The sequence below is a fragment of the Rhipicephalus sanguineus genome, chromosome 9, assembly GCF_013339695.2.
Source record: "Rhipicephalus sanguineus isolate Rsan-2018 chromosome 9, BIME_Rsan_1.4, whole genome shotgun sequence".
Classification (NCBI taxonomy): domain Eukaryota; kingdom Metazoa; phylum Arthropoda; class Arachnida; order Ixodida; family Ixodidae; genus Rhipicephalus; species Rhipicephalus sanguineus.
This window is the reverse complement of record NC_051184.2, coordinates 12,995,394-13,019,151: the sequence shown is the minus strand read 5'-3', so window position 1 is coordinate 13,019,151 and position 23,758 is coordinate 12,995,394. Positions and strand designations below refer to the sequence as shown.

The 23,758-nt window shown below is 47.9% G+C and overlaps 1 protein-coding gene across 1 annotated transcript; it reads left to right on the top strand.

Annotated features, from left to right (window-relative positions):
* The first annotated feature begins 1,277 nt into the window (after positions 1-1,277).
* LOC119404602 (sodium-dependent glucose transporter 1A-like) lies at positions 1,278-8,875 on the top strand. The gene is given in 5 exon segments (XM_037671157.2): positions 1,278-1,390; positions 7,404-7,530; positions 7,644-7,802; positions 7,861-8,240; positions 8,242-8,875. Coding segments are annotated over 5 exon segments (1,335 nt in total). The 5' UTR covers positions 1,278-1,315; the 3' UTR covers positions 8,836-8,875.
* The last annotated feature ends 14,883 nt before the right edge of the window (positions 8,876-23,758 follow it).

The following is a 23,758-nucleotide window of genomic DNA, read 5'->3' as shown; positions in this document are numbered from 1 at the left end:
TCTTCCATGCCACGGGGGAAACGTTAACCAGTGAAAATATGAGATTTTTGTGTGCTTCTTGGTTCCTTGAAATACGTGTGCACCGGACCTACAAAACTTTCTTTTAAGTTACATGTGGCCAGATGAATCATATTCTGTCCGTCCGTCTCTTTGTCGGGGAAGGATGTGCTGTTTTTGGCGTGTTAGCCTCCTGTACGAGTTGAACTTGATGATGATGATGCTCCTGGGATGATGGCACCTACCCACTCAGGGGGATCGGCCAAGAGTCGGGCGGATCATAAAGTCTGAAAATGAACTTTCTGGGTTGATTTGAGTGCGTGCTTTCGTCTCCTTTCCTTTGAGCGGTGATATTATCACTCATGTGCTGGCGCTGTCTTCTTCTTTCGCCGTCGGTATTTCTCGCTCTACCGGGTGAATTGCGTCCTACAGCCGGCCGCACAACACCGAAGCTTGTTTATTGACATTCTCCTAAATGCGCATGCCTGATATGCACCAGCAGGTGGCGGTGAACAGCTGCGTGGCAGAAAAGTAGAGATAAAGTACAAAAATAAATAATGGGGGAAAAAAATAAGGTCATTCTGCCTTAAGAGACAGTGAGATAGACCGTGAATTTATAATTTTTTGGTATAATAACATAGATTTAATCAATGTGGATAAGGTATCAGGCCAGCATGAAACAAGGAAGTCTTTTTTTCTTTTTTTCTTCGAGCATGGTGGCAGACATGTCACCGCCCCGTCATAAAGGGGACGCTCATAGCATCCATCCATCCATCCATCCGCTGCTGTGCAGGGTTGCTCGCTCACGCTGAAAGGAAACCGGGTCTGTGTGGGCGTACGTGTTTCCCACGAAGCGACTGTGCCCTTTCTTTGCAAGACACGCATTTTAGTTGGGCTCTGAACGCAGTGGGCGAGCCCGCGTGTCTACACTTCAGGCGCATAACTAAATAGCGGAAAAAAAGGACAGAACTGACGTGTCTTGTCTTTTGTGTTTGTAGTCGTCTTTCGCGCTAAAGATGTAAGCGTGGCGACTAGCCGAAAGCAATGCTTTTTTTGTTTCCAGGTAGTACACGATGATATATAGCGTGCAAGGAATGAGTGAGACGTGGAAAGCGAGGCGCGACTTTCAGGCAGAAATAAAAAAAAAAAAAAACAAGTCGGAGGAATGAAGTGATTGCTGCCGTAATGCTAAGCAAGCCCGGAATTGGGGGGCAATTGTTGCAGATGATAAGCTAGAGATAAGCGCCTTTCATGAAACAGCCCTTCGCGACAGAAAGACTCCTTTGGCCCTGACAGGAACCGCGGCAACGCTGCAAGGATGCTGTCTCCGCGCGCCCAGCTGTGGCTCAAGCTGGGACGAACGTGCAACCTCTGCCTCGGCTGTCTGGGAATGGTGAGAAACACTGCTGCGAGCATCACGCAACGCGGTTGGGCGAGAGCTTATGAAACGTTGTTACGTATGTTCGCCAAAACATTACAACCGCATTAACCTCTATCAGGCTTCTCTTGAAGCAACTCGTAATGAGCGCGGCTTTAAACTCCTTCATCACTGAAGGTGTGATTTCAGTGATCCTGACAGATTAATTCAGCGCATAATGCGAGCTTTTTCCGGGGACTATTCTGCCTGCGCGAATTCTGACCGAAGAATGACACTGAAGCACCGCAATTTCACGCTTTATTGTGGCAAGTGTTTTGAAAGTTGCCCTGCATAATAAACTCGAGTTTGTGGCACGTCTGGGAGCGTTAGAAATGTAAGGTTTCAAGCTTATTATTGTTAGCCAAGCAGCGATACACAAAAGGCAAGGAATCGTCTTACAGTGGAACGAACACAACGCAGTAGAAGACGGGGATAAAGAAGGGCGGCACACACACACACACACACACACACACACACACACACACACACACACACACACACACACACACACACACACACACACACACACACACACGCACACGCACACGCACACACACACACACACACACACACACACACACACACACACACACACACACACAGTGCTGCACTTACTAGCACATACAGTGATGTGTGCAGTAGCGTAATTCCAGAAAAATCACAAGGGGGGGGGAACACATCTTGCCATGGCGGCCATTTTGTTTTTATAGATATAGGTTTTAATTTTAATCATTTAAAAATAAAAATTGCGCTTCGAAGATAACAAAAACGAGCATTCTTTTTTTAACACGAAAGTGTTTTATGCCGGGGTCCACCAAGACTTCAGTGACGTATTTCCGTCATGGAAATAACGTACAAAAAATTTACACGATCAGATGGCAAAGAAAAGAAAGTTCCGTCAACGGGCATCGGACCCACGACCGCTCGGTTCGCAGCAACAGATGCCGGACACGCTATCCACTGCGCCACAGCCACGGACTCTAGAAGCTTTACAAGCGCGCCTTTTATATCAACCACTTTCCCGGTCGGCGGGGTGGTGTTGCCCTCTGGGAGCGTAAAGTAATTCGTCATTACTGTGGCCTCCGCGATTAGCTCCTTCAACGAATTACACGTCCGTCCCATTCGGCGCGTTTTCAATTCACCATGAGATCGGGCTACATGTGGCAGCACCGTCGCCGCGCTAGTGTGGATAGGCGGTTGTCGGCGCGTTTACAAACGTGCACAACAGCCCTTCGTTGTGAGCGATGTGACCCGATTTCCGGCAAACAAAATGCGTTGACTGCAGCTTTGTGGTAATATGTGCGTTCTTCATTCCCGAATGAATGCACGAAGCGCGCCGAACGTTACAATTACTTGTGAGAGAAGCGCATTCTGCCAACGAACGGGTGGCTCGCCTTCGGCGATAGTCGGCGTTTTCGCAATGGGTGACGTTTTCGCTGATAGCACCACGCTAATCCAAACCAAAATTAGCTCTGCGACGCGCGCCTGCCTCACCTGGCTGTAACACCGCGTTCCCCGCTCACGCGCTCGCCCCGAGAAAAATCGCGGCCGGGCTACCGGGGCGGCAGGACGCGCTTTACGTTTCCCTGTAGTCCGGCCGTGGTGTTCAATCAGATTTTAACATGCCGTGGGATGGCGACCAAGTTCAGCGTCCAATATGCGATGCTCTTCTGGCTAACACACCTCGTTGTCTGATTACGCTTGCACCGTTAACTACCACAGCTACCACAAAGGTTTGTTTAATAATTTAACATGGACGTTAGTCGTCGGGATGGAGACGTACCACCAATCATCAAAGTGGGTGCATTCACGTTAAATGGTGCTATAATAATAATAATAATAATAATAATAATAATAATAATAATAATAATAATAATAATAATAATAATAATAATAATAATAATAATATCTGGGGTTTAACGTCCCAAAACCACGATGTGATTATGAGGGACGCCGTAGTGGAGGGCTCCGGAAATTTCGACCACCTGGGGTTCTTTAAAGGAGCCCTGCGACACAATTTGAGCATGTCTTTTTCATCGGTTCTTCTGGTACTGTGGAATGCACCGATATTGTTGCGCAAGTGGCAACGCCTAAATCGAAGCGGTTATAATTTTTATTTCACGGGTAAACTACCTTGATTTCGGACTATGGCGACACACATCGGCTATTTCTGTTACAGAAAGTGACGTGATGTCACGTGACAGTGACGACAAAGACCGTTCGTTTTTTATTCGCTTGACGCAACACGTGACGTGCAATATTCATATGGTGGAAGCTAGGCCATATTACGGAGCCCTATGGTGCGATCTTGTACGCATTCCAAAATAAGCACGGCGGCATGCCATTACATCCAGCTGCACGTGACCGCACGCGATTGGTCAATGCAGGGCCGTGACGTCTGTCGCGGTTCACATGGGCCATTCGCGTGCGGCTGGATGTAACGCCACGCCTGCGTGTTTATTTGGAATGCGTACAAGATCGCACCACTAAGAGGAACAAAACCCCTGTTTATGCTTTCTCAGAAACAAATGATTCCTGTTTCTAACTGATATATTTTCAAAACAACGAACACGACGCTAGGTGCGCCGTGGAATGCTAATCAAACGATACTCTTCCGCGTTTTGCCTTTTGCGGCATCGAGCGACACTGGCCACACCGGCACCTGCAAAACACGCAACGCGCAATTCGGCACGATGCTGTCAACGAAAAAAAAAATTCTAAACGCTTACCGGCCGACGCCTTCCGCGCCATCGGGCGTTAGCGTTTCGTCTGCGCGGGGCTCAGCGACGCACTTTCAATTTGCAATGGCACGACATGCACGACATGCAAGCAATCGCTGCGTCGCAAAAGCTCGCGCACGAAGTCTGTTAGGTCTTCCAGACTCATTTTGTGCACTACACGACAAACCAGGGGAGCGTCTGCTAGCTGACGCACGTGGTTTGTCGTAAGCATGGTAACAACGCCGTCAAAAAGAGGGGTTGTAATGTACTGTGTGAAGGCCACCATGAGGTGACATTTCAGGTATGTCTTTATAAGACGCGCGCGATGATTGGAACTGGTCTTTAACGTCAGCGGGAGAGTGAAATGCGAAAAAAAAACGTTTCTTGTCGTCGTCTGCTTGAGTTTTGAACTTTCAGGACTAATAACTTCACTTTTCGTGCACCAATTTGCATAATTCTTTTTGCGTTCGTCTCGCATTCATAACTACACGCATTTGCGGTGCTAAATAAGACAGTCGACAAGGTGTCGCAGGGCCCCTTTAACTTGCATCTAAAGCTAAGTACACGGTAAACGGTGCTACAGCTGCCAGACATCAATATACATTGTGCAAACTCTCTTATATCAATTCAGTTACTTCTGTAAACATTAAGTTACGTTTGTAAGGGCACGCTTTACTTTCGTGTTATTCCGATTCCTATGAAGGAGGGATCAACCATCTTTTTTTGTAACGTGATCAGTGCCGAGCAATCGGATTTATACATTATTGTCAGCGGACGAAGGAAATACAGCGCCGACCAAAAGTAAAAATATATTCTTCAAAAGACGTTTCGGCTCCCACACGGGAGCCTTGTTCACAATGAAGCATGTGCAGCAAGTTCGCTTACTTATAAGGTTCTTTAATCACATGTTTGAGGCAATGCGCATACACAGGCGGAAGATTACCACAGCTCTTGTTCAGCGTGTGCTCAGTGGTTTGAATAAACAATGATTCGAGATGAAGCCATGGAAAGAGTTTCTTTTCCGTGGTGATGACGGAAGCATCTTCCCAGTTAATCACATGGCCCGTGGACACAACATGCTCGGCGAGTGCATTTGACGTCACCTTTTTGTTTTTCACGTCATTGCAGTGCTCGCGTAACTTTCTCTTGAAATTGCCGGTCTCACCGATATAAAAATGTGTACAATCTGTGCAAGGGATTTTGTAGACGACACCTGGAAACTTCTCCCGCTCTCCCGCGCAGGTATATGGGATACCTGTACGTCGTAGGAGCGCAAAATTCTGGCGAGTGCCTCACTGAAGCCCGGAGCATGCGGCACCGACGCTCTTTTCTTTGCTGAAAGATTGCTTGGTTGGACCTGCCGTGATAGTTGACGTTGAACTGAACTGATGAATGAGGACGGGTAACCGCATGCGGCCAGCTCCCGACGGACGGTCTCCACGTCCCTACGTGCGTCTTCTTTGCTTGAGCAAGTCCGTTGAGCTCGTTGTATGAGAGTCGAGACGACAGAGCGTTTGTGGCAGGAAGGATTCAGCGATCTGAAATTCAGGTAGCGGCTAGTGTGTGTGCTTTTCCTGTAGACGGAGAACTTCAAGTGCCCGTCTTCTCGTTTTACGAGGACGTCGAGGAAAGGAAGGCAGCCCTCCGATTCTTCTTCCACTGTGGATTGTATCGAGTGTTCAATTGAATTTAGCTGAGATGTAAAGGCCGGCAACGCCTCGCGTTGTAAAACGCAAAAGCAATCGTATACATACCGTAAGAATATTTTAGGCGGGACGGCAAATGAGGGCAAAGCATGACTCTCGACCGTTTCCATGGTGAGGTTCGCGACGGTGACAGACCTGGAAGCACCCATGGCAGTGCCATGTACCTGTTTATAGAACTTGTTCCGGAACGTAACGTAAGTGTTCTGCAAGCAGAACCGGAGAAGCCTCGCGAGGTCTGCAACCTCTATTGGTGTTCGGCTTGGTAGTGTCCCGTCTGACTCAAGGGCCGAAGTGTACACGTCAACGGCAAGCTCGACAGGTACGCTCGTAAACAGAGACTTGACATCAAAGGACACTAGCAGCTCGTCTTCTTCTAGTGACAAGTCGCGCACTTTGTCAATAAAGTCGGCAGAATTCCTAATATGCGTCTGAGTTCGTCCGGCAAGAGGGGAGAGGATTCTGTGCAGATAGCCAGACAGCTTGAATAACGGCGAACGTGTGAAATCGACTATGGGGCGTAAGGGCACATCAGGTTTATGTATCTTCGGAAGGCCATATAAGGCAGGAGCGGAGCCATTAGTGCACAGGAGTGAGTAATACACAGGCTTGTGTTGGGGTGGAACCATGCGGAAGACATCAGCAAGCAATTTCTGCAAATCCCTCAAGCTTCGCTGTAGGGTCCTTGCTCAGGCAAGTGTAGGTACTCTCATCCCCCAGAAGTGCAGACATCTTGTTCACCTAGTCATTTGTATCTAGTAAAACAGTAGCGTTTCCTTTACCGGCAGCAAGAATAACGATTTTCTCGTTATTGCGTAAGGACTTAACTGCCTCGCGGTCTTTCAAGGCACAAATACGTGAACTAGACACAAATGACTTTGTAAAGCCTCTAGAGTGTAAAGCGTGCCCGGCATCTGTTGCTGCGAACCGAGCGGTCGTGGGTTCGATGCCAGTTGACGGAACTTTTTTCTTTGCAATCTGATCGTGTAAATTGTTTCTACGTCATTTCCGTGACGGAAATACGTCACTGAAGTCTTGGTGGACCCCGGCATAAAACACTTTCGTGTTAAAAAAAAAGAATGCTCAACACGCTCAGGCTTCTACGCTAAGTCATTTGACAGACTCACAGTAGGGGTGCCTACGATGAAGAATGCATGGAAAGGATAGGGAACAGTAATGAAGCACTAAATACAAAACTCAGCCATAAAGTCTGCATCGACAAAAATGATAATACAGTAACTGTAATGAAAGTCAATGTGGACACAGTGGAATGAATCATGATACTTAACAGGGGCAGTCGTGAAGACACTCGCTAGTTTATTCCTTCCCATCCGTATCTGGCTGGTTCTGTTGAAAGACGTGAGTTTAGGCGTGCGCAGGGTACTTGTAGCCCTTGTAGCCTTTGGTCTCGGCATTCGGGGAGCAAAGGTGGCCAGTTCTTGGAATGCAGCATTAAGGTTGTTTGGCCGCCGTTATCGTCGCGGACCTGCGTGGCCATATTTAAACAATGGCGGTCCGACAGACTTGGCACGCGCACATGAGTAAGCGAGACCTTCTGGCGTGCAGGGTCTCATCATGGCCCTGACTGGAGTGGCACTGTTGGACCTGGTCGAGATCTATGGTTCTGACATATCGAGCGTGTCACACCTCATCACCACACGCTGCGTCGGCGGCCTGCTGGGCTCCCTGCTAGGTGCGGTCATCCGATGGACACTTCTCGGTCGCGGTATTTAACCGATACGATTGGCACGAAAAATAAGGCTCCTGCGCCAAGGGCTAAAGTTGAGAAATTTCCGTCTTTTCCAGGGGGCAAGCTGTACGACACGTACAACGTGCAAACCATGTCTATCCTGACGATGGTGATCGCCTGCGTGACGGTGCTCATGATTCCACTCAGCGGAAGCCTGCCTCTGGCGCACGTGATGGTCTTCTTCGGTGGGATCAGCTCCGGTGCCTTCGACACTGGTGAGACACATACCGCGATTACGGCGGCCACAGCTAACGACGCCATTGTTCTGTTCAGGCGCGAACGTGTGGATCATCAAGCTGTGGCCGCAGAACAGCAGCCCGGCGTTGCAAGTCTTCCACTTGGCCTTCGGCGTCGGCTGCCTAGTGGCACCGCTCATCGCCGAGCCTTTCCTGTCCGCTGGTCACAATAATACCACCTCGTTGTTCAACCTAACGGATCCATACGACTATTCCGCGTCGGAGATGGACGAGAGCCGCATTTACTACGCGTTCGGCATAGCCAGTGCATTCCATCTTGTCCTAGTAGTTGCCATGGTAGTGCTATACTTGGTCGACAACGCGGACGTCAAGCAGGAAAATGCCACCGTCGTCTGCAGGAAGGAGTCCTCCGGGGACGTGCGCTTTGGCCGAATCCTGCTCGCCCTGCTGAGCGCGCTACGTGTGCGTCTACGTGGCGCTGGAGTGCACGACGTCCCAGATGCTCACCGCATTTGCCGTCAAGAGCGAGCTGCACTTGACCAAGTCTGCGGCGTCTCGGGTGGCGGCCGTCTACTTCTTTTGCTTCGCGGCGAGCCGCCTAGCCGCCGCGTTGGTCACCCTCAAGATGTCGCCCTTTCAGATGCTTTTGCTCTCCCACGTCATCCTAGTCGTCACGGCCGCAGTGTTCGTGGTGTGGGGCTCCGTCAACGGCGCCGTGCTTTGGGCCTGCAGTGCGCTCATGGGCATCGGACAAGCCCCAGTGTACGCGGCCGTGGTCGCATGGACCGTCGCCTACGTCAATATCAGCAACAAGATGATGTCTATCGTTATAGTCACAGCTGGTATCGGCGCACTATCGCCGCCTCTTCTAGTCGGTCAATTTTTAGACCACAGTCCAAACTTGTTCCTTTACGTGTGTTTTCTGGCAGTCTTGCTGTGCGTAGCTTTTTTTGTTGGCACGTACTTTTACGTTCGAAAGCGGCCGCTTCTGAACGCCGATCGAAACGAGTGCGTTAGTGGAACTTGCGAGAAACACATTGAGATGCGCTAGCACGTCAATAAATTCAAGATGGCTTCTTTTTTCCTGTTATGCCCGTTATGCACAGCAGCCGACCTTGGCCCTGCAGCGGCCACACAAGCCTGCAAGAACTCGCTTGGTGGCGGCCCTCAGGTCAATTTCACAGCAGTTGACCTCAATTGTGATGGTGCCCGTCCTTCGAACAGCAAAGCAAGGTTAATTACCTCAATGCTGCAAGATATCGCCAGAACGCATCACATTTGCACGCGGTGTTTACAGCCATCGCGGCAAAGAAGACCTTAAGTGTCGGGTAGTGCGGGTCCCTGGGATAACCCAACTGAAAGAAAGTGGGGGACCCTTAAGCTTCGCCTTTAAGAGTTGAAAGAGATAGCGAAATCTGGCCCTTAGTGCGCACTTCAAGCACTAAGTGCATACTTATTATTATGTATTTTTACACACACACGCGCACAGACACACACGCGCGCACGCGCGGTGTATCTATTGGCGGCGAGATCGAGCAGAGTCGGCACCTAGCGGCGAGCGGACGAAACCCCGCTGTGTGGATGGCTCCTTGCGTCGTCTGCTAGCCACATCGCGTTCGCATGTGTGCGTAAGTCATGCGCGTCCTCAGATTACAGCTTATTCCGTTGTGATAGCACAGTATCAAATGCTTGCACGTTTGCCTACACGATATACAGTGAAACCTCGGTGATACGATCACAGCTCATACGAATTTCCGGGTGATATGAATTTTTCGTTGGTCCCGGCCAAGGCCCATTGGCCTCATTGTAATGGAGTACGGTTGTTGCGAACCGATTTTCACCTAGCGACGTGTTATACGAACGTTCGCTACCAACCAGGTTCAAAGAGGTGCTGTCCGCGCTGTCGTGGAAGACGCGCCAAGCATGTGCGAGCGCGGGAACGCAAGCGTGGGCATGCGCGCCACACCGCCAAATCGTCAGAATCACGGTGTAAGAAAAACACTTTTCTTACGGTCAGAATAAACCTTCAGAGACGCGTCACGGCCTCCGAGTGTCGCGGGTCACAACGCACCTAGTTCAATAATTAAATGCGCGCGTACGGGCCGCATATTTACTAGTGCTGGAGTACTGGTATGATTGCCGACATCTAAAAACTTAACTGACAGTCATTCAGGGTTCTTCCTGACGTTGCCGCAGCCCTGACAAACAATAAATGAAAATGTACGCCAGCTTTCTTTTGTCGCATGCTAATTTTCCATGCTTTCTGGTGATACGAATTTCGGATGATACGAATATTTTTGGTGGTCCCGTGAGATTCGTATCACTGAGGTTTCACTGTACATAAGCATTTCGCCTTACGAGACTTGTATGCTTTCTAATAAGTGAGTACACGCCCGTGTCGGTATGGCGCAGGTCTAACCATCGTACCGTCCATTCGCCAAAATCATTTCAATGTGAGTACCGCTTTCTTGTTCAAGCACGTCACAGAGTTCATTCGGCGTCGTCCTGAACGAAAAAAAAAACTAAATGTCGAGGTGTGAATGCAGAATTTTAGCGACATCATCTCGTGATGTGTTGGTGATTTGGAAATCCTTGTGATACCACAAAGCATGAACCAGCGTCTGCAGAGGATGGTAGCGGTAAAAAAGACCTGAAGCCACGCATTTCTGCAGCAATACGCGTATTCATGCAAACCGAAAAGCAGAGTGCGCAAAGTTCTACTTCATATAATTACGTAGAAATACAGGTTCTCTTTGTAGCCGCTAGAGCAAGAATTAAGTACTTCAATGGCTCAGTCGCGCAACACCGTTTATATTGTAGTATAGGCAAAACACAATTTAAACACGTGCAAATAAAGCAAGAAAAAACATCGAGCACAGGGCAAAACACGAATGTGAGTGAAGGCCAGTACCCCATTGACCGGCAGATTGCACTTCTCTCACAATTAATACGTACGTTAGGACGGTTGCGTGCATTGATGTGGCAATGGAGGGCACATACATCACCATTAGGCTGCAGTCAACGCGCTTTACTCGCCAACAATCGACTCAAACCGCATACGGCGAAGCGCCGCTGCGTACATTTGTATACGCGCCGCCGACCGCCTATTCACACAAACGCGGCGACGGTGCTGCCACCTATAGCCCGATCTCGCGGCGAATAGTAATGGTACAGGTTTTCGATCTAAAACACTTCCCTGTGCAAGAGTCGAGACATATTTGTCACAATGCCTCACAGATGGCAGCACATAATCTAACGTTTGCTGTTTGCTTGATCAACGCCTCCTCTAGAAAGCAGGCGTTGGCTTGATATGTTTTCCGCTAGATGTACATAGTTGTCCATTTTTGGAGCTGTTTGAAAGTTCGTGTGTATTTTTAGCGGCGATGGCTGCACTATCCCGGCTTTTTCGAAGCATGGCGTCGCGCAAAAAACGTAGTTTGATGGCCTCGCCAATGCGTCTACAAATCGCCGAATCGGCTCATTTTCGTCGTGACACCTGCCGAAGAAAATGCGTTAAGGAGACTCCTTCCACTTCGTGGCATTTATGTAGTGTTTCTTCCCGAAGCAAATGCAAGGAACATCGTGGCTTTGTGGTATTACACCTGCTTGCCACGCAAACGGCCCGGGTTCGATCCTCAACGGGACCGAAGATTTTCATTGTTTAATTATTTCCATCTTTCTCAATTTTTCGGTCACGGACGATTTTTCGCTCACAACCAACGTCGCCGACACCGGAATTTCTGCGACACGAGCTCTCTAACGCTATCGCGTTAAAACGACTTCGGCTCTATGCTGGCCCAATGTGCATGGCCGACCTGGCCTGCCATGGCCCGAGCTTGGCCGACAGAGTTGGGCCGAGGTTGGGATTGGTTAATGGCCTTACACCGGCCGACCTTTCGCTGCTAACATAGGCCCAAGGCCGTAGGCCATCCTTGTAGACATGAGGCGGTGCACAGCTGGATCAAATAATCTTGTGCCAATAATGCAGTGCAAAAAATGGCAGCCGACGCTCAACGCTCATACAAGAAAGTTTAGCTGACCAAGAAATAATGCGCGCGTTGTTGGAAAAAAAATTGCGCCCACAGATATATAGCAATGTCGGCTTGTCGCTGGCTCATAGTACCTTGCCAACGTGGTAGGTAGCAAAGCATGGCCTTACGGAGGACTCTTTCCCTATCATTTGCCGACCGTTGGCTGAACGTCTTTGGCCAACCAATAACCAGCGTAATTGGTTGCCAATGAGGGCCCCACTTTGGGCCGCCATTGGTCGGTAAACAATACCGGTTGCCGAGCGCTGCCCATTTATTTGCCAACCATCGACCGTCGGCCAATTTCAGTTGGGAAGTATTCGCGTCGTCTTCTTGTTTTTGATCCTCGTCAGAGGAAAACGAGCAGCGTTGATCCACTCAGGTCAGCGAGAATCACCAGTGTCGCCAAGTAATTTTTCAAAGCTTGTGAAAAGTTGCACCGTCCCTAATTATGGCGAAAGTCATCATCTTATTATTTTCGGTCGATTATTGTATTGACCACCTTTCCCCGAAAGCATTCTGCACCCAGCGTGATTTCGCACTGCCTCTGGGATCGGAGGCACTAGAAGCTTTCAGAATCTGCACGGCGCGCTAGAAGACACTATAGAAGGGTGACACACACACAGCGCTGTGCGTTGCCCTTCTATTGCGCTGCTTCCATTGTTTCACCAGCACACCCAAGCATCGTTTCTGGTTGTGGTGCAGTGCCTCCGGGCTTTTGACCTAGCGACGAAGTCATGTGATGACGTCATCGTGTGACGTCACAAATGGTGGCGACCTGTGACATCATGATGACGTCATATGGTGAGGTCATCAAATGATGATTTTTTGCATCAGTCGTGTTGACGCCGCCGTCAAAGGTCACTTTTCGAGTTGATGAGGCATCTAAGGGTTTCACCTTAAAGGGGCCCTGAAACATTTTAGTAGCGTTAGCTACACTGACCTAGCCGAGCAGGTTTCGCGTGGCTCCTCAAGAGTCGTGCTGCGCATGCGCGAGGATCAGTGACGTCACGCACCGGAGCCGGTACCTCCCGTGCACTCCGCCGCCGCCGGTCTGCGCTTTCCAGAGGAGTGACGTCGTAGCCGTGGCAGACGTATTGGCGCCGGCGCGCGCGCAGCTATTCGCCTTCGCTGTGCAGTCGCCGTGTGACAATGTGCTGGTGCCGCTTGATAGCGCCTCTGACTGGCGTTTGCAGGTGGGTAACGCCATGGGAAAGGAGAGGGCAAATGCTGCTCAACGGCGCAGAAGAGCGGAGAAGCTTAAAGGGACTGTCTACCGCTCTGCAAAATTTTAAATGCGAAGCATTTCTTAGCGAACTTCTGCGACTTTGAGCGTATCTATCTATCTATCTATCTATCTATCTATCTATCTATCTATCTATCTATCTATCTATCTATCTATCTATCTATCTATCTATCTATCTATCTATCTATCTATCTATCTATCTATCTATCTAGCCGCCTACGACTTTGTGCTCTCCTGGCCGTTTCGTTAATCGGATGTATACCAAAATTGGTGTGTCATAACATGGCCTTATTACGAACATGAATGATAGGTCATATCATGAAAAACATGACACGCATGTCATGAACAGCATGATTTACATTCCACGGCCTTTAGGCTCCCTGGCCGTTCCGTTAATCGGATGTATACCAAAATTGGTGTGTCATAACATAGCCTTATCACAAACATAAATGACAGGTCATATCATGAAAATCATGACACGCATGTCATGAACAGCATGATTTACATTCCACGGCCTTTGGGCTCTTGCGGCCGTTCCGTTAATTTCATATATACCAAAATTGGTACGGCGTGACAAGAGTTCATGACGAACATAATGACAGGTCCTAACATGCAAATCATAACGCGCATGTCATGTGCAGCATGATTTACATGACATGGTCTCGGGGCGCTCGCGGCCGTTTAAATGAAGGGATACATACGAAAACTGGTATGACGAGACATTTCTGTATGACGAACATAACTGACACGTGGTAACATGAAAACCATGATATGCATGTCATGTATGACATGATTTACATGCCACGCTCATGGCGCACTCGCGGCCGTTTCGCTAGATTGATATACACCAAAATTGGTATTGTGCGATGTGACTTTATGAAGAACATGAATAACAGGTGGTAGCATGAAAACCATGACATCCATGACATGTATGTCATGATTTACATGCCACGCTCATGGTGCATTTGCGTCCCTTTCGCTTGCGTGATATACACCAAAATTGGCGTTACGCGACACGACTGTATGACGAACGTAAATGAGACGTGGTAACATAAAAATCACGACATGCAAATCATGTGCGACCTGATTTACATGCCACGCTCATGATGCGCTAGCGGCAGTTTCAGTAGATTGATATACACCAAATTTGGTATTGCGCGATATGACTGTATGAAGAACATGAGTGACAGTTGGTAAGATGAAAATAATGACATGTATGTCATGTATGTCACGATTTAATTGCCGCACTCATGATGCATTCGCGGCCGCTTCGCTAGCTTGATGTACACCAAAATTGCTATTGCGCGAAGCGACTGTACGACGACGGTAAATGAGACGTGGTAACATGAAAATCATGACATGCATGACATGCACATGATTTACATGTCATGCTCATGACGCACTTGTGCCGTTTCGCTTGCTTGACACACCAAAATTGGTATTGCGCAACGCGACTGCATGACGAACGTAAATGAGAGGTGGTAACATGATAATCATGACATGCATAAAATGTGCGTCATGATTTACATGCCATGCTCATGGCGCACTCGTGGCCGTTTCGCTAGATTGATATGCACCAAAATTGGTATTGCGCGATGTGACTGTATGAAGAACATGAATAACAGGTGGTAACATGAAAACTATGACATGCATGTCATGTATGTCATGACTTACATGCCACGCTCATGGTGCATTCGCGGACGTTTCGATAGCTTGATATACACCGAAACTGGCATTGCGCGATGTGACTGTATGATGAACATTAGTGACAGGTGGTAACATGAAAAACCATAATGTTCATGTCGTGTATGGCATGATTTACATGCTCTACTCATGGTGCACTCGCGGCCATTTCGCTCCTTTGATATACACCAAAATTGGTATTGCGCGATGTGACTATGACGAACATAAATGAGAGGTCTTAACATGCGAATCATGTTATGCATGTCATGTACGGTATGATTTACATGCCACTGTCATGGTGCGCTTCCGGCCGTTTTGTTAACGTGATATATACCAAAATTGGTATGGCATGACACGAGTGCGTGATGAACATAAACGACAGGTCGTGCATTTATATACCAGAATATGCGTTTCATTGGCATGGTGTACACTAGATTGTGCATGCATGCGTGCATGGCAAACATGCGATATATGGTGGACTAGATGCCATGGCATGAATGATTTCATTTGGCTCAAAGACAAACAAGGCGATGTATGCAGCTCTTTGCTGGCTGCTTCGCATTACATCGATTCCCACAGTGCGTGGGATCTGCCGAATTTTTCTGATTGTGGTGAAAATAAGAAGATTGTTCGTCACATCGGCGGCAACGAGCATGCCTTTGCCCCATAAAAAAAGAATTATATTTTTAATTTGATGTTGAAAATCGCGAAAGAATGACCGCTAGCGTCACCCAACGGCGATGTGGTTCAATCTACTGGTGTGACAAGAAATCCTCGCAGCTAGACTCATTTTGCTTAAAAAGAAACATATATAACTGGAAATTGTATTTTTTCGCACTTGAGGCACCTTTCGATTGCGTCAGAGAGTAATTTTTTTTATTTTTTTTCTCGCATCCAAAAAGGCGCCTGGTGGCGCTGTCTTCGATTTCGCCTGCTTCAACTCATGCGCTATGCCATGGAGGAAGGAAAACTCAGGAGAGGCCCTATCGTATCCCAATGCATTGCAAAAAGTGTGGCGGAAGTGACGTCAAATTTATGGGGCAAACAAACAGGTATGGGGCAAACAAAACAGAAGACGCCCCGCGGCGTGCTCTCCGCGCTGGTTCGCTTCTACGCAGATTTGTAGTCCCGGCGTAAACTTAGCGCGTATTGTGCGGTTTGCTTGCAGTAAAGTGCTGCACGCAGACGTTTACCAGGCTGTTCGTGCGTGGCAGCCCCGAGCGCTGCGTGCTGAAATTCTCCGCGGAGTGTTTTTGTGCAACAGCACAGAAAGTACCGGTACGTGCCGTAATCAAAAAAATTGAGCCCCTGCATCATCGTATTCGAACTCACCGAGCAGCGACTTACGCGTTCTGCTGGGCGTTGGGCCTTTCTTTTCGTTTCTCGTCGCCCGATTTACCGATCTATTGGCCGATTAGCGGTTCTTTGCTCGTATATATGGAGTGAGGTAGTATTCGGCGCAACGTCAACCTTGTAGTTGGCGTAACTTCACGTCGACAAGAGGACACCGCTGTATTGTCTACGCGATCGTGCACCTAAAGTTTGTAATTCCAGTGCGCACACAACTACTAGCATGCAGCGAGTGCACGGCGCACAATACATACATCACGTAGTCCGATAACAACAACAAAAGTTTATTGCCCTTCCGTATGAACGACACAGCCTCTACAAACGCGATACGATGCCTTCGGTGTATGTTATGTACGGCGCGTCAGACGCCAAAAACAAAAGTTCACGTGTGTTGACACAATGAGCAAGAAGCAACAGAGTGCGTATCCGAGAGTTTCGCATGCAAATACCACGCATTAGTGATCAGCAATGAAGCGAACGTACGTACACATGAAAAATACTAATGAGAACTATCAGACAATAACGCCAAGGATAGGGGACGTTATTAGTAGTAAATGTAATGTAAATGTGAAGAAAGAAAAGTGGACGAAAAAATAGCTTGCCGCGGGCAGGGACCGAACCTGCGACCTTCGAATAACGCGTCCGATGCTCTACCAATTGAGCTACAGCGGCGGCCATCCCCCCGTCCACTTTATGGGGTATATATGTGTATATAAACGTGGGAGCGCCAGTCAGCGCCGCCAGTAGCCATGACGGCGCTGACATTATAAAGTATTAACAGCAAAATACAACTGCGGCAACGACGCGTTGCCGGAGCTAATCGCGGAGTCCATGAGCGGGCTGAGATAAACTGGACATATCCAATCACATCAGTCGATGGTGCCACGTATAATAAGACAATGCCACGTAAGAACGGAAGCGTTCGGCTGCGCCGCTCTGATCTGTCACGATTCGCATGTTTAAAGTCTTGTAATAAATTACACACTCGACGCAGAAAGCTTAAATCGCTCTGCTAAAATCAGTAGGACTTGCTTTACCGGTTACTTGCGTTAGTACAAAATCGTCGAAACCAGGGTGTCGGAACGGAACGAAAACCGAAAACAAAAAACGAAGAAAAAAACCGATATTTTTTGCCGGAACGAAAACGTAACCGAAACTTTATCTATTATTTCGTTCCGGAGTGAAACCGAAATTTTTTCAATTGTTTTTCGGTGCACGAGAAAACTTCGCAATCCGGAACAACTGAGCTCATGCAATGTGAGCAGATCTCAGGGTACAGTATCAGCGCGTACCTCAGGCAGAAATTAAAAAGCAAACATATGTTGAAATTGTGCGAAAAACGAAAACAGTGGCAACCAGAGATGTTTATATTAACGCAAGTGGACTTTTGCGCGCCTGTCACGAAGGCCAAAATGGAGAGGGCATTGTCGGCGCTGAAGTTTGTTACAGCCATAGGTCGGCACAAAATGTGGAGCTCACTCAGACTCACTCATGAAAAATATTTTGCCCTTAGAGCTCACTCGAACTCAGACTCACAAAAATTTTCCTCAGCCGGACAAACTCGGACTCATACTCACTGAAGATTTTCTCAGCCGGACTCACTCGGACTCAAACTCACCAATTTATTACTCACTCGGACTCACTCAGACTCACTCATGGCTCTATGCGAGTCTGAATGAGTCTGAGTCGGTCGACTCGTGAGTCCGTTAGCGTATAATTGGCTTTGTCGACCATGATTTCAATGCTCTTTCACAGCAATATCTCGCATAATTGGTGCTCTACTTGGCGCCTTTTGGTCACGTACCTTCAAATATGGGTTACCAGTGGCTGCAATCCAGTAAGGATATTTTTACTTATTAAAGGCATGACTCACATGAAATATTTTTATCAAGAACTTCCTATGAAAGAGTTTCCGGGGGCAGGTCTTGGCACCTCAAAAGACAAGTCTACAGGTTATTTATATATAAATGGGTCTATAAGTTTAAAAATAAGGAAGAGATATCGACATATGGACGGCTCCGATTTCCGGGACCCATACAGGCTTAGCACTGTATGGGTCCCGGGCCTATCACGCAAGACACCCCCCCCCCCACCCCTGTAAATCACGTCTCTGATCAATAAATATTGATCTGGCGTATGAATTCTAGTTCTTGGAAGTATGTGTGAGTCGATGGGAATATAAACGTGAGCCGACATAAGGCTGATAGTAATGCTTAAGTGGTGTAGATAGAACAATAGGTCGGCAAAAAGGTGTGGATCTCACTCAGACTCACTTAAGAAATATATTTTGCGCTTAGAGCTCACTCGGACTCAGACTCACCAAAGTTTTCCTCAACCGTACTCACTCGGACTCAGACTCGCTAAAATTTTTCTCAACCGGACTCACTCGGACTCAACCTCACCAAAATATTACTCACCCGCGGACTCACTCAGACTCAGACTCACGGCTCGATCAAAGTCTGAGTGAGCCTGAGTGAGTTTGCCGACCTATGGTTACAGCGACAGCTGTTATGAGGTCACAACATCTGATTTTGGCGCCATAGTTGTCCGCCGCCGCCGGTGTCCGTGACCGCTATGAAATGAAATAAGAAAAAAATTAGATGAGAAACAAATTTCTAGGATCAGATGGGATTTTAACCCGCGCCCTCTGCGTGGCAGTCGGGTCTTCCACCACAGTGCCACGCTGGTGCTTGTAACTCCTTCGCAATAATACTCCATACAGGCGTCATGTCGGGCAAGGAATCGTGTTAATATATGTAATATAGCGTGGTAGAAGAGTAAAATAACAACGAGGCATCACACAATGCTAAAACGCAAAGAGTGTGTTGTATGTTGCTTCCCAGTGTTGCGGAGTTGCCACTCCAGAAGTGGGATGACTCCGGAATCATTCCACATTTTCGCGACCCTGGTACGGAATGGGGACAACGCTTGGAGGAATGGAATGAAATTAAGCGCCTTTTGCACGGTATGGAATGGGAATGCAATTACGTCTTTTTCTGAAAATAGAGCACGTTTTCGTCTGCGTGCTGTTTTTAGAACTTCAAACATTAATTAGTAAGTCAGAGCCTCGAATTTAACAATAAAGCAGTATTTTTAAAATGGCTTGGCTGATTACAAGCACGGTACTGCAAACCAAGGCGTAAGTTTGTGTACAATAAAATCCATTATCCCAGCAGATACAGAAGGGAGAAGCAAATTACCCCTGCGCGTTGGTTTCCATTGATACCCCCACACGAAAGTGGCGAATACTCTATGCAGAGTCTGATCTTTATCTCTCGAGCAGTTTAGTACCTGACACACGTAAATAACCTTTGCGACAAGGAAGATATTGCATACCTCCACAATTCACGAGACAGCCGACCGTAGCAGAGGGCTTGCACGACATCTGCACTCTCGTATTCGTTTCGGCATCTCGTTGCTGCTGCACTTTCTTAAACGTTCCCTGCACGACGACGGCACTCTGACGTCACCACCATGAACCAGTTCAGATAGTGCAGGGTGAATCGAATGGGCTGGTGGTGTAAAGCGAAGGGCAGACGCGGTGTGCGGACTATGTACTTCGGCGCACACTGCCTTGCGAAGCTTGCAAAGCGATGGCTGTGTGGATCTTTGCGATCGGGTCTCGAGTGGCGGCACTGATTTACCGCGGACGCGCGCAGCAGTCTCTATGGCACTGCCTACACACGTTTATATACGTAAATCATTGCTTTCGTCGATTTGCAACACCGATAAGCTCGCGCGCGTGCGACGTCGGCCGTCTGTTTTAAAATGCATATATCGCTATATATTGTTCTGTAAGTGTAGCTTATGTTGCAGGCGAGCGACTAAATTGAACGGAGAAATAAGAACTGAGGTTAAAGAGCGCTTTCGCGTGCGCCGGTCATTTCCGAACTTAAACACAGTGCCAATCTTGTTGACGAAACAAGTTCGCGTCGGTATATCATTTTTCTTCGTTCATTTAACTGACAAATTCCATTAAAATCAATGTTACCTTGTTCCTGGCATTGTGAGGGCTCCCTCGTTGCCTGAACAGCGCTCGAAGCATTGGGAAGTCATCGCAGAACGAAGATAAATAATCAGCAACAAGCACCTGAAAGGCTACGATATGCGACTGGTTTCGTTTTCGCGCCCAACAAAACATGGCGGATAGAGCTTACTGGATTGTGGACAGATGGCGCTGTACATTTTTAATATCCCCTATTTAACGCTAGTCGATACCAATCTATACTGATAGATACCTATCAAGTGGGATTAGGCAAGATTAATAGAGATTATGTCGGATCACGCTAATCCGGTCCAAGTAAATCTACTTCATAGCCATGAGGTAGATTAGACCGCGACTAGGTTATGTTCTTTCGGATTAAGCATGACTAAATAAATCCGGATTAAGCTGATCCTGAACAAGTCAATGTTGACTGAATTGAGAATGACTAGCCGTTTGGTTGACTGCGTATGGTCATGTTAAGCCAATCCGATCAAGCTGGATTAAGGTAGTACGCCGGCCGTTGTGGCGTAGCCAGGGGGTGGCAGTCATACGGACGAAGGACACAGGTGAGAAGTGGCCTTTTGACTTGTTTGTTCTTTCATGTGCCAATCCTACACTGCCTGCAGTGGGATATAGAGCGCAAAATGACACCACACTTGCCTATACCCGGCCCCAACTTTATATCTAGCTGACGACGAAAAAAGCTGAATGGACGGGGACACAAGAAGAGGACACACGTGTTTTAACGCCTGTGCTGTGCGTCATCTTCTTGTGTCCCCGTTCATTCAGCGCTATTTTTTTCGTCGTCAGTATGCACCAACAAGCCCAAATTTTGACCGTTTATATCAAGGGTGTACCCCCACAGCCTGGGCCATTTCTTCTATTCCTCTCACTGTTCCACATCTCCACGAGACTCCCCTGGACACATACTTGCATGTTTACTGCACACATTGTTATCGATGCGCATTCCTCGCCTGTCACATGGATCACGTTCAAGTTTACTGTTATCTTGAAATGACATCTGTATGTGTACTCCGCCACCCATATCTTTGGTCACTTGTACACTCTTAAAAAAGAAAGGTAGTAAAAATGTAGTAACTGCAGAATTTAATATACCCCCTTCACACATTCCCTAAAATTTTCTCCTTTAGAGGTATTGTCGTTACTACGTAGCGTGTCAGGGTTAGTATTGGATATACCACTTGAACAGCCAAGCGTCTCTGTCTGATATTTGCGCTTGCGAGACGCCTTGCTTGATTGCTTGGTCGCCTCCGCTGCCAACGGAGCGGCGTCCGTGGTGAAAACGAGCAGCGCCACGCACTCATGTGCGGAAATAATAATTATAATTGTTGGGGTTTGACGTCCCAAAACCACGATATGATTATGAGGGACGCCGTTGTGGAGGGCTCCGGAAAATTTGACCGTCTGGTGTTCTTTAACGTGCACCTAAATCTAGGTACATGGGCCTCCAGGGTTTCGCCGAAATGCGGCGGGGATTCGATACCGCGACCTTCGGGTCAGCAGTCGAGCGCATTACTATACTAGACCACCGTGGTGGGTTGACGTCGCCTTCTTCAACGTGTATCGCGTGACACTAGAATAGCCAAGCTCTTTAAAGGACGTCATCTGCGCATGCGCTATATCCAGTGTGAGGTCAGTAGCTGAGCGGCTGATCTGGAGTATCGCGCACACCCAGTCGGGAAGTGACCACGACACGCTTCTGGTGACAAAGAAGACGTCGATGGACATTTGAGCTCAACCCCTGGCGAACGCTTCGACCGAAGCGAGCCGTAATTAGAGTGGCGCTTATCGCAGGCTTATCTGTCTCCCCTCATTACGACGGCAGCCACAGTGCAGCGACATGGCGCGCAGGGACACCGTCCTCCGTCTCCTGCGAACCCTCAACCTGAGCTTGGCCTGCGCGGGAATGGTGCGTTCTCTGCTGCAAAGCATTATTCGTGGTTATTTAGCACGCTTCATTATTTGTTGGCTGTTTTGTCTAACGAGGAAACGATCCATTCGAATCCTCGGTTTCGTTTGTTCTCTGCCGCTATGCCTCACGTGCCGTGTCATTCAATGCATATCGGCTGGGCTGTCCCCGATTGCATAACTTGATGCAATTACCCAGTGTGCTTTCGCCTTCAAATGCCAGAGAGACTGTGCCGGCCGGGGCATCTCCTCGTTCGCAAGAAGGACGGGTTGCTTTTTAGTCTATAATTGAATAACGTAACGCGCAAAGACGCCGCTCATCGAAGACACCTGGGACAGCCTTCGAAGAGAGGAATTTTTCTCGTTGCGTCTTGCAGGTCCTGGTTGCTGAAGCCGATCGCCTAAAAACTGAATCTGACGGCCTATATGAATTTAGTGTAATACCTTTTGGGCTTTGTAATGCGCGTGCTGCGTTTTAACGACCCATGGACGCCCTCAAATGGAAGTTGTGTCTATGCTACCTCGACGTGTCTCATGGTTTTCCTTCTTTGTCTTAGATGTGTTTTGGAGTGCGCAACGAACGCTGACTTGCAACTCAACCTCATAAAGTGCCGCATTGCTGCGCGGGAGCTGACCATCTTTGGCCATACTGCTAAACTGCATGAAATTATGAACCGACAGCGAATTTCCTTAGGCCATACTGTGCCCAAACACGGCGTCCTGCACGACCTTGCGAAACTTGGTGCAGTCACAGAATTCCTAAAGCCTCAAATAACTTGGCAGAATTGTACGTGTGTGCTCATATTTTGCGCGCCTTGTTCGCCATTTCGCATCGATCGTGTGGCCCGGTCGATATCACATATTAAATGCGAAGCATTTCTTAGCGAACTTCTGCGACTTTGAGCGTATCTATCTATCTATCTATCTATCTATCTATCTATCTATCTATCTATCTATCTATCTATCTATCTATCTATCTATCTATCTATCTATCTATCTATCTATCTATCTATCTATCTATCTATCTATCTATCTATCTATCTATCTATCTAGCCGCCTACGACTTTGTGCTCTCCTGGTCGCTTGGTTAATCGAATGTGCACCAAAATTGGTATGGCGTAACACGACTGTATGCCGAACATAAATGACAATTCATAACATGAAAATCATGACACGCATGTCATGTACAGTATGATTTACATGCCACGCTCATGGTGCGCTGCCGGCCATTTCGCTAGCTTGATATACACCAAAATTGGCATCTTGCAACGTGACTGTGTGACGAACATAAATAACACGAGTTAACATGAAAATCATGACACGCATGTCATGTACTGCATGACTTACGTGCCACGCTCATGGGGCGCTGGCGGCCGTTTCGCTAGCTTTCCATACACCAAAATTGGTATCTTGCGATGTGACTGTATAACGAACATTAATTACACGAGTTAACATGAAAATCATGACACGCATGTCATGTACAGCATGACTTACGTGCCGCGCTCATGGGGCGCTGGCGGCCGTTTCGCTAGCTTTCCATACACCAAAATTGGTATCTTGTGACGTGACTGTATAACGAACATTAATTACCCGAGTTAACATGAAAATCATGACACGCATGTCATGTACAGCATGACTTACGTGCCACGCTCATGGGGCGCTGGCGGCCGTTTCGCTAGATTTATATACACCAAAATTGGTATCTTGTGACGTGACTGTGTAACGAACATAAATAACACGAGTTAACATGAAA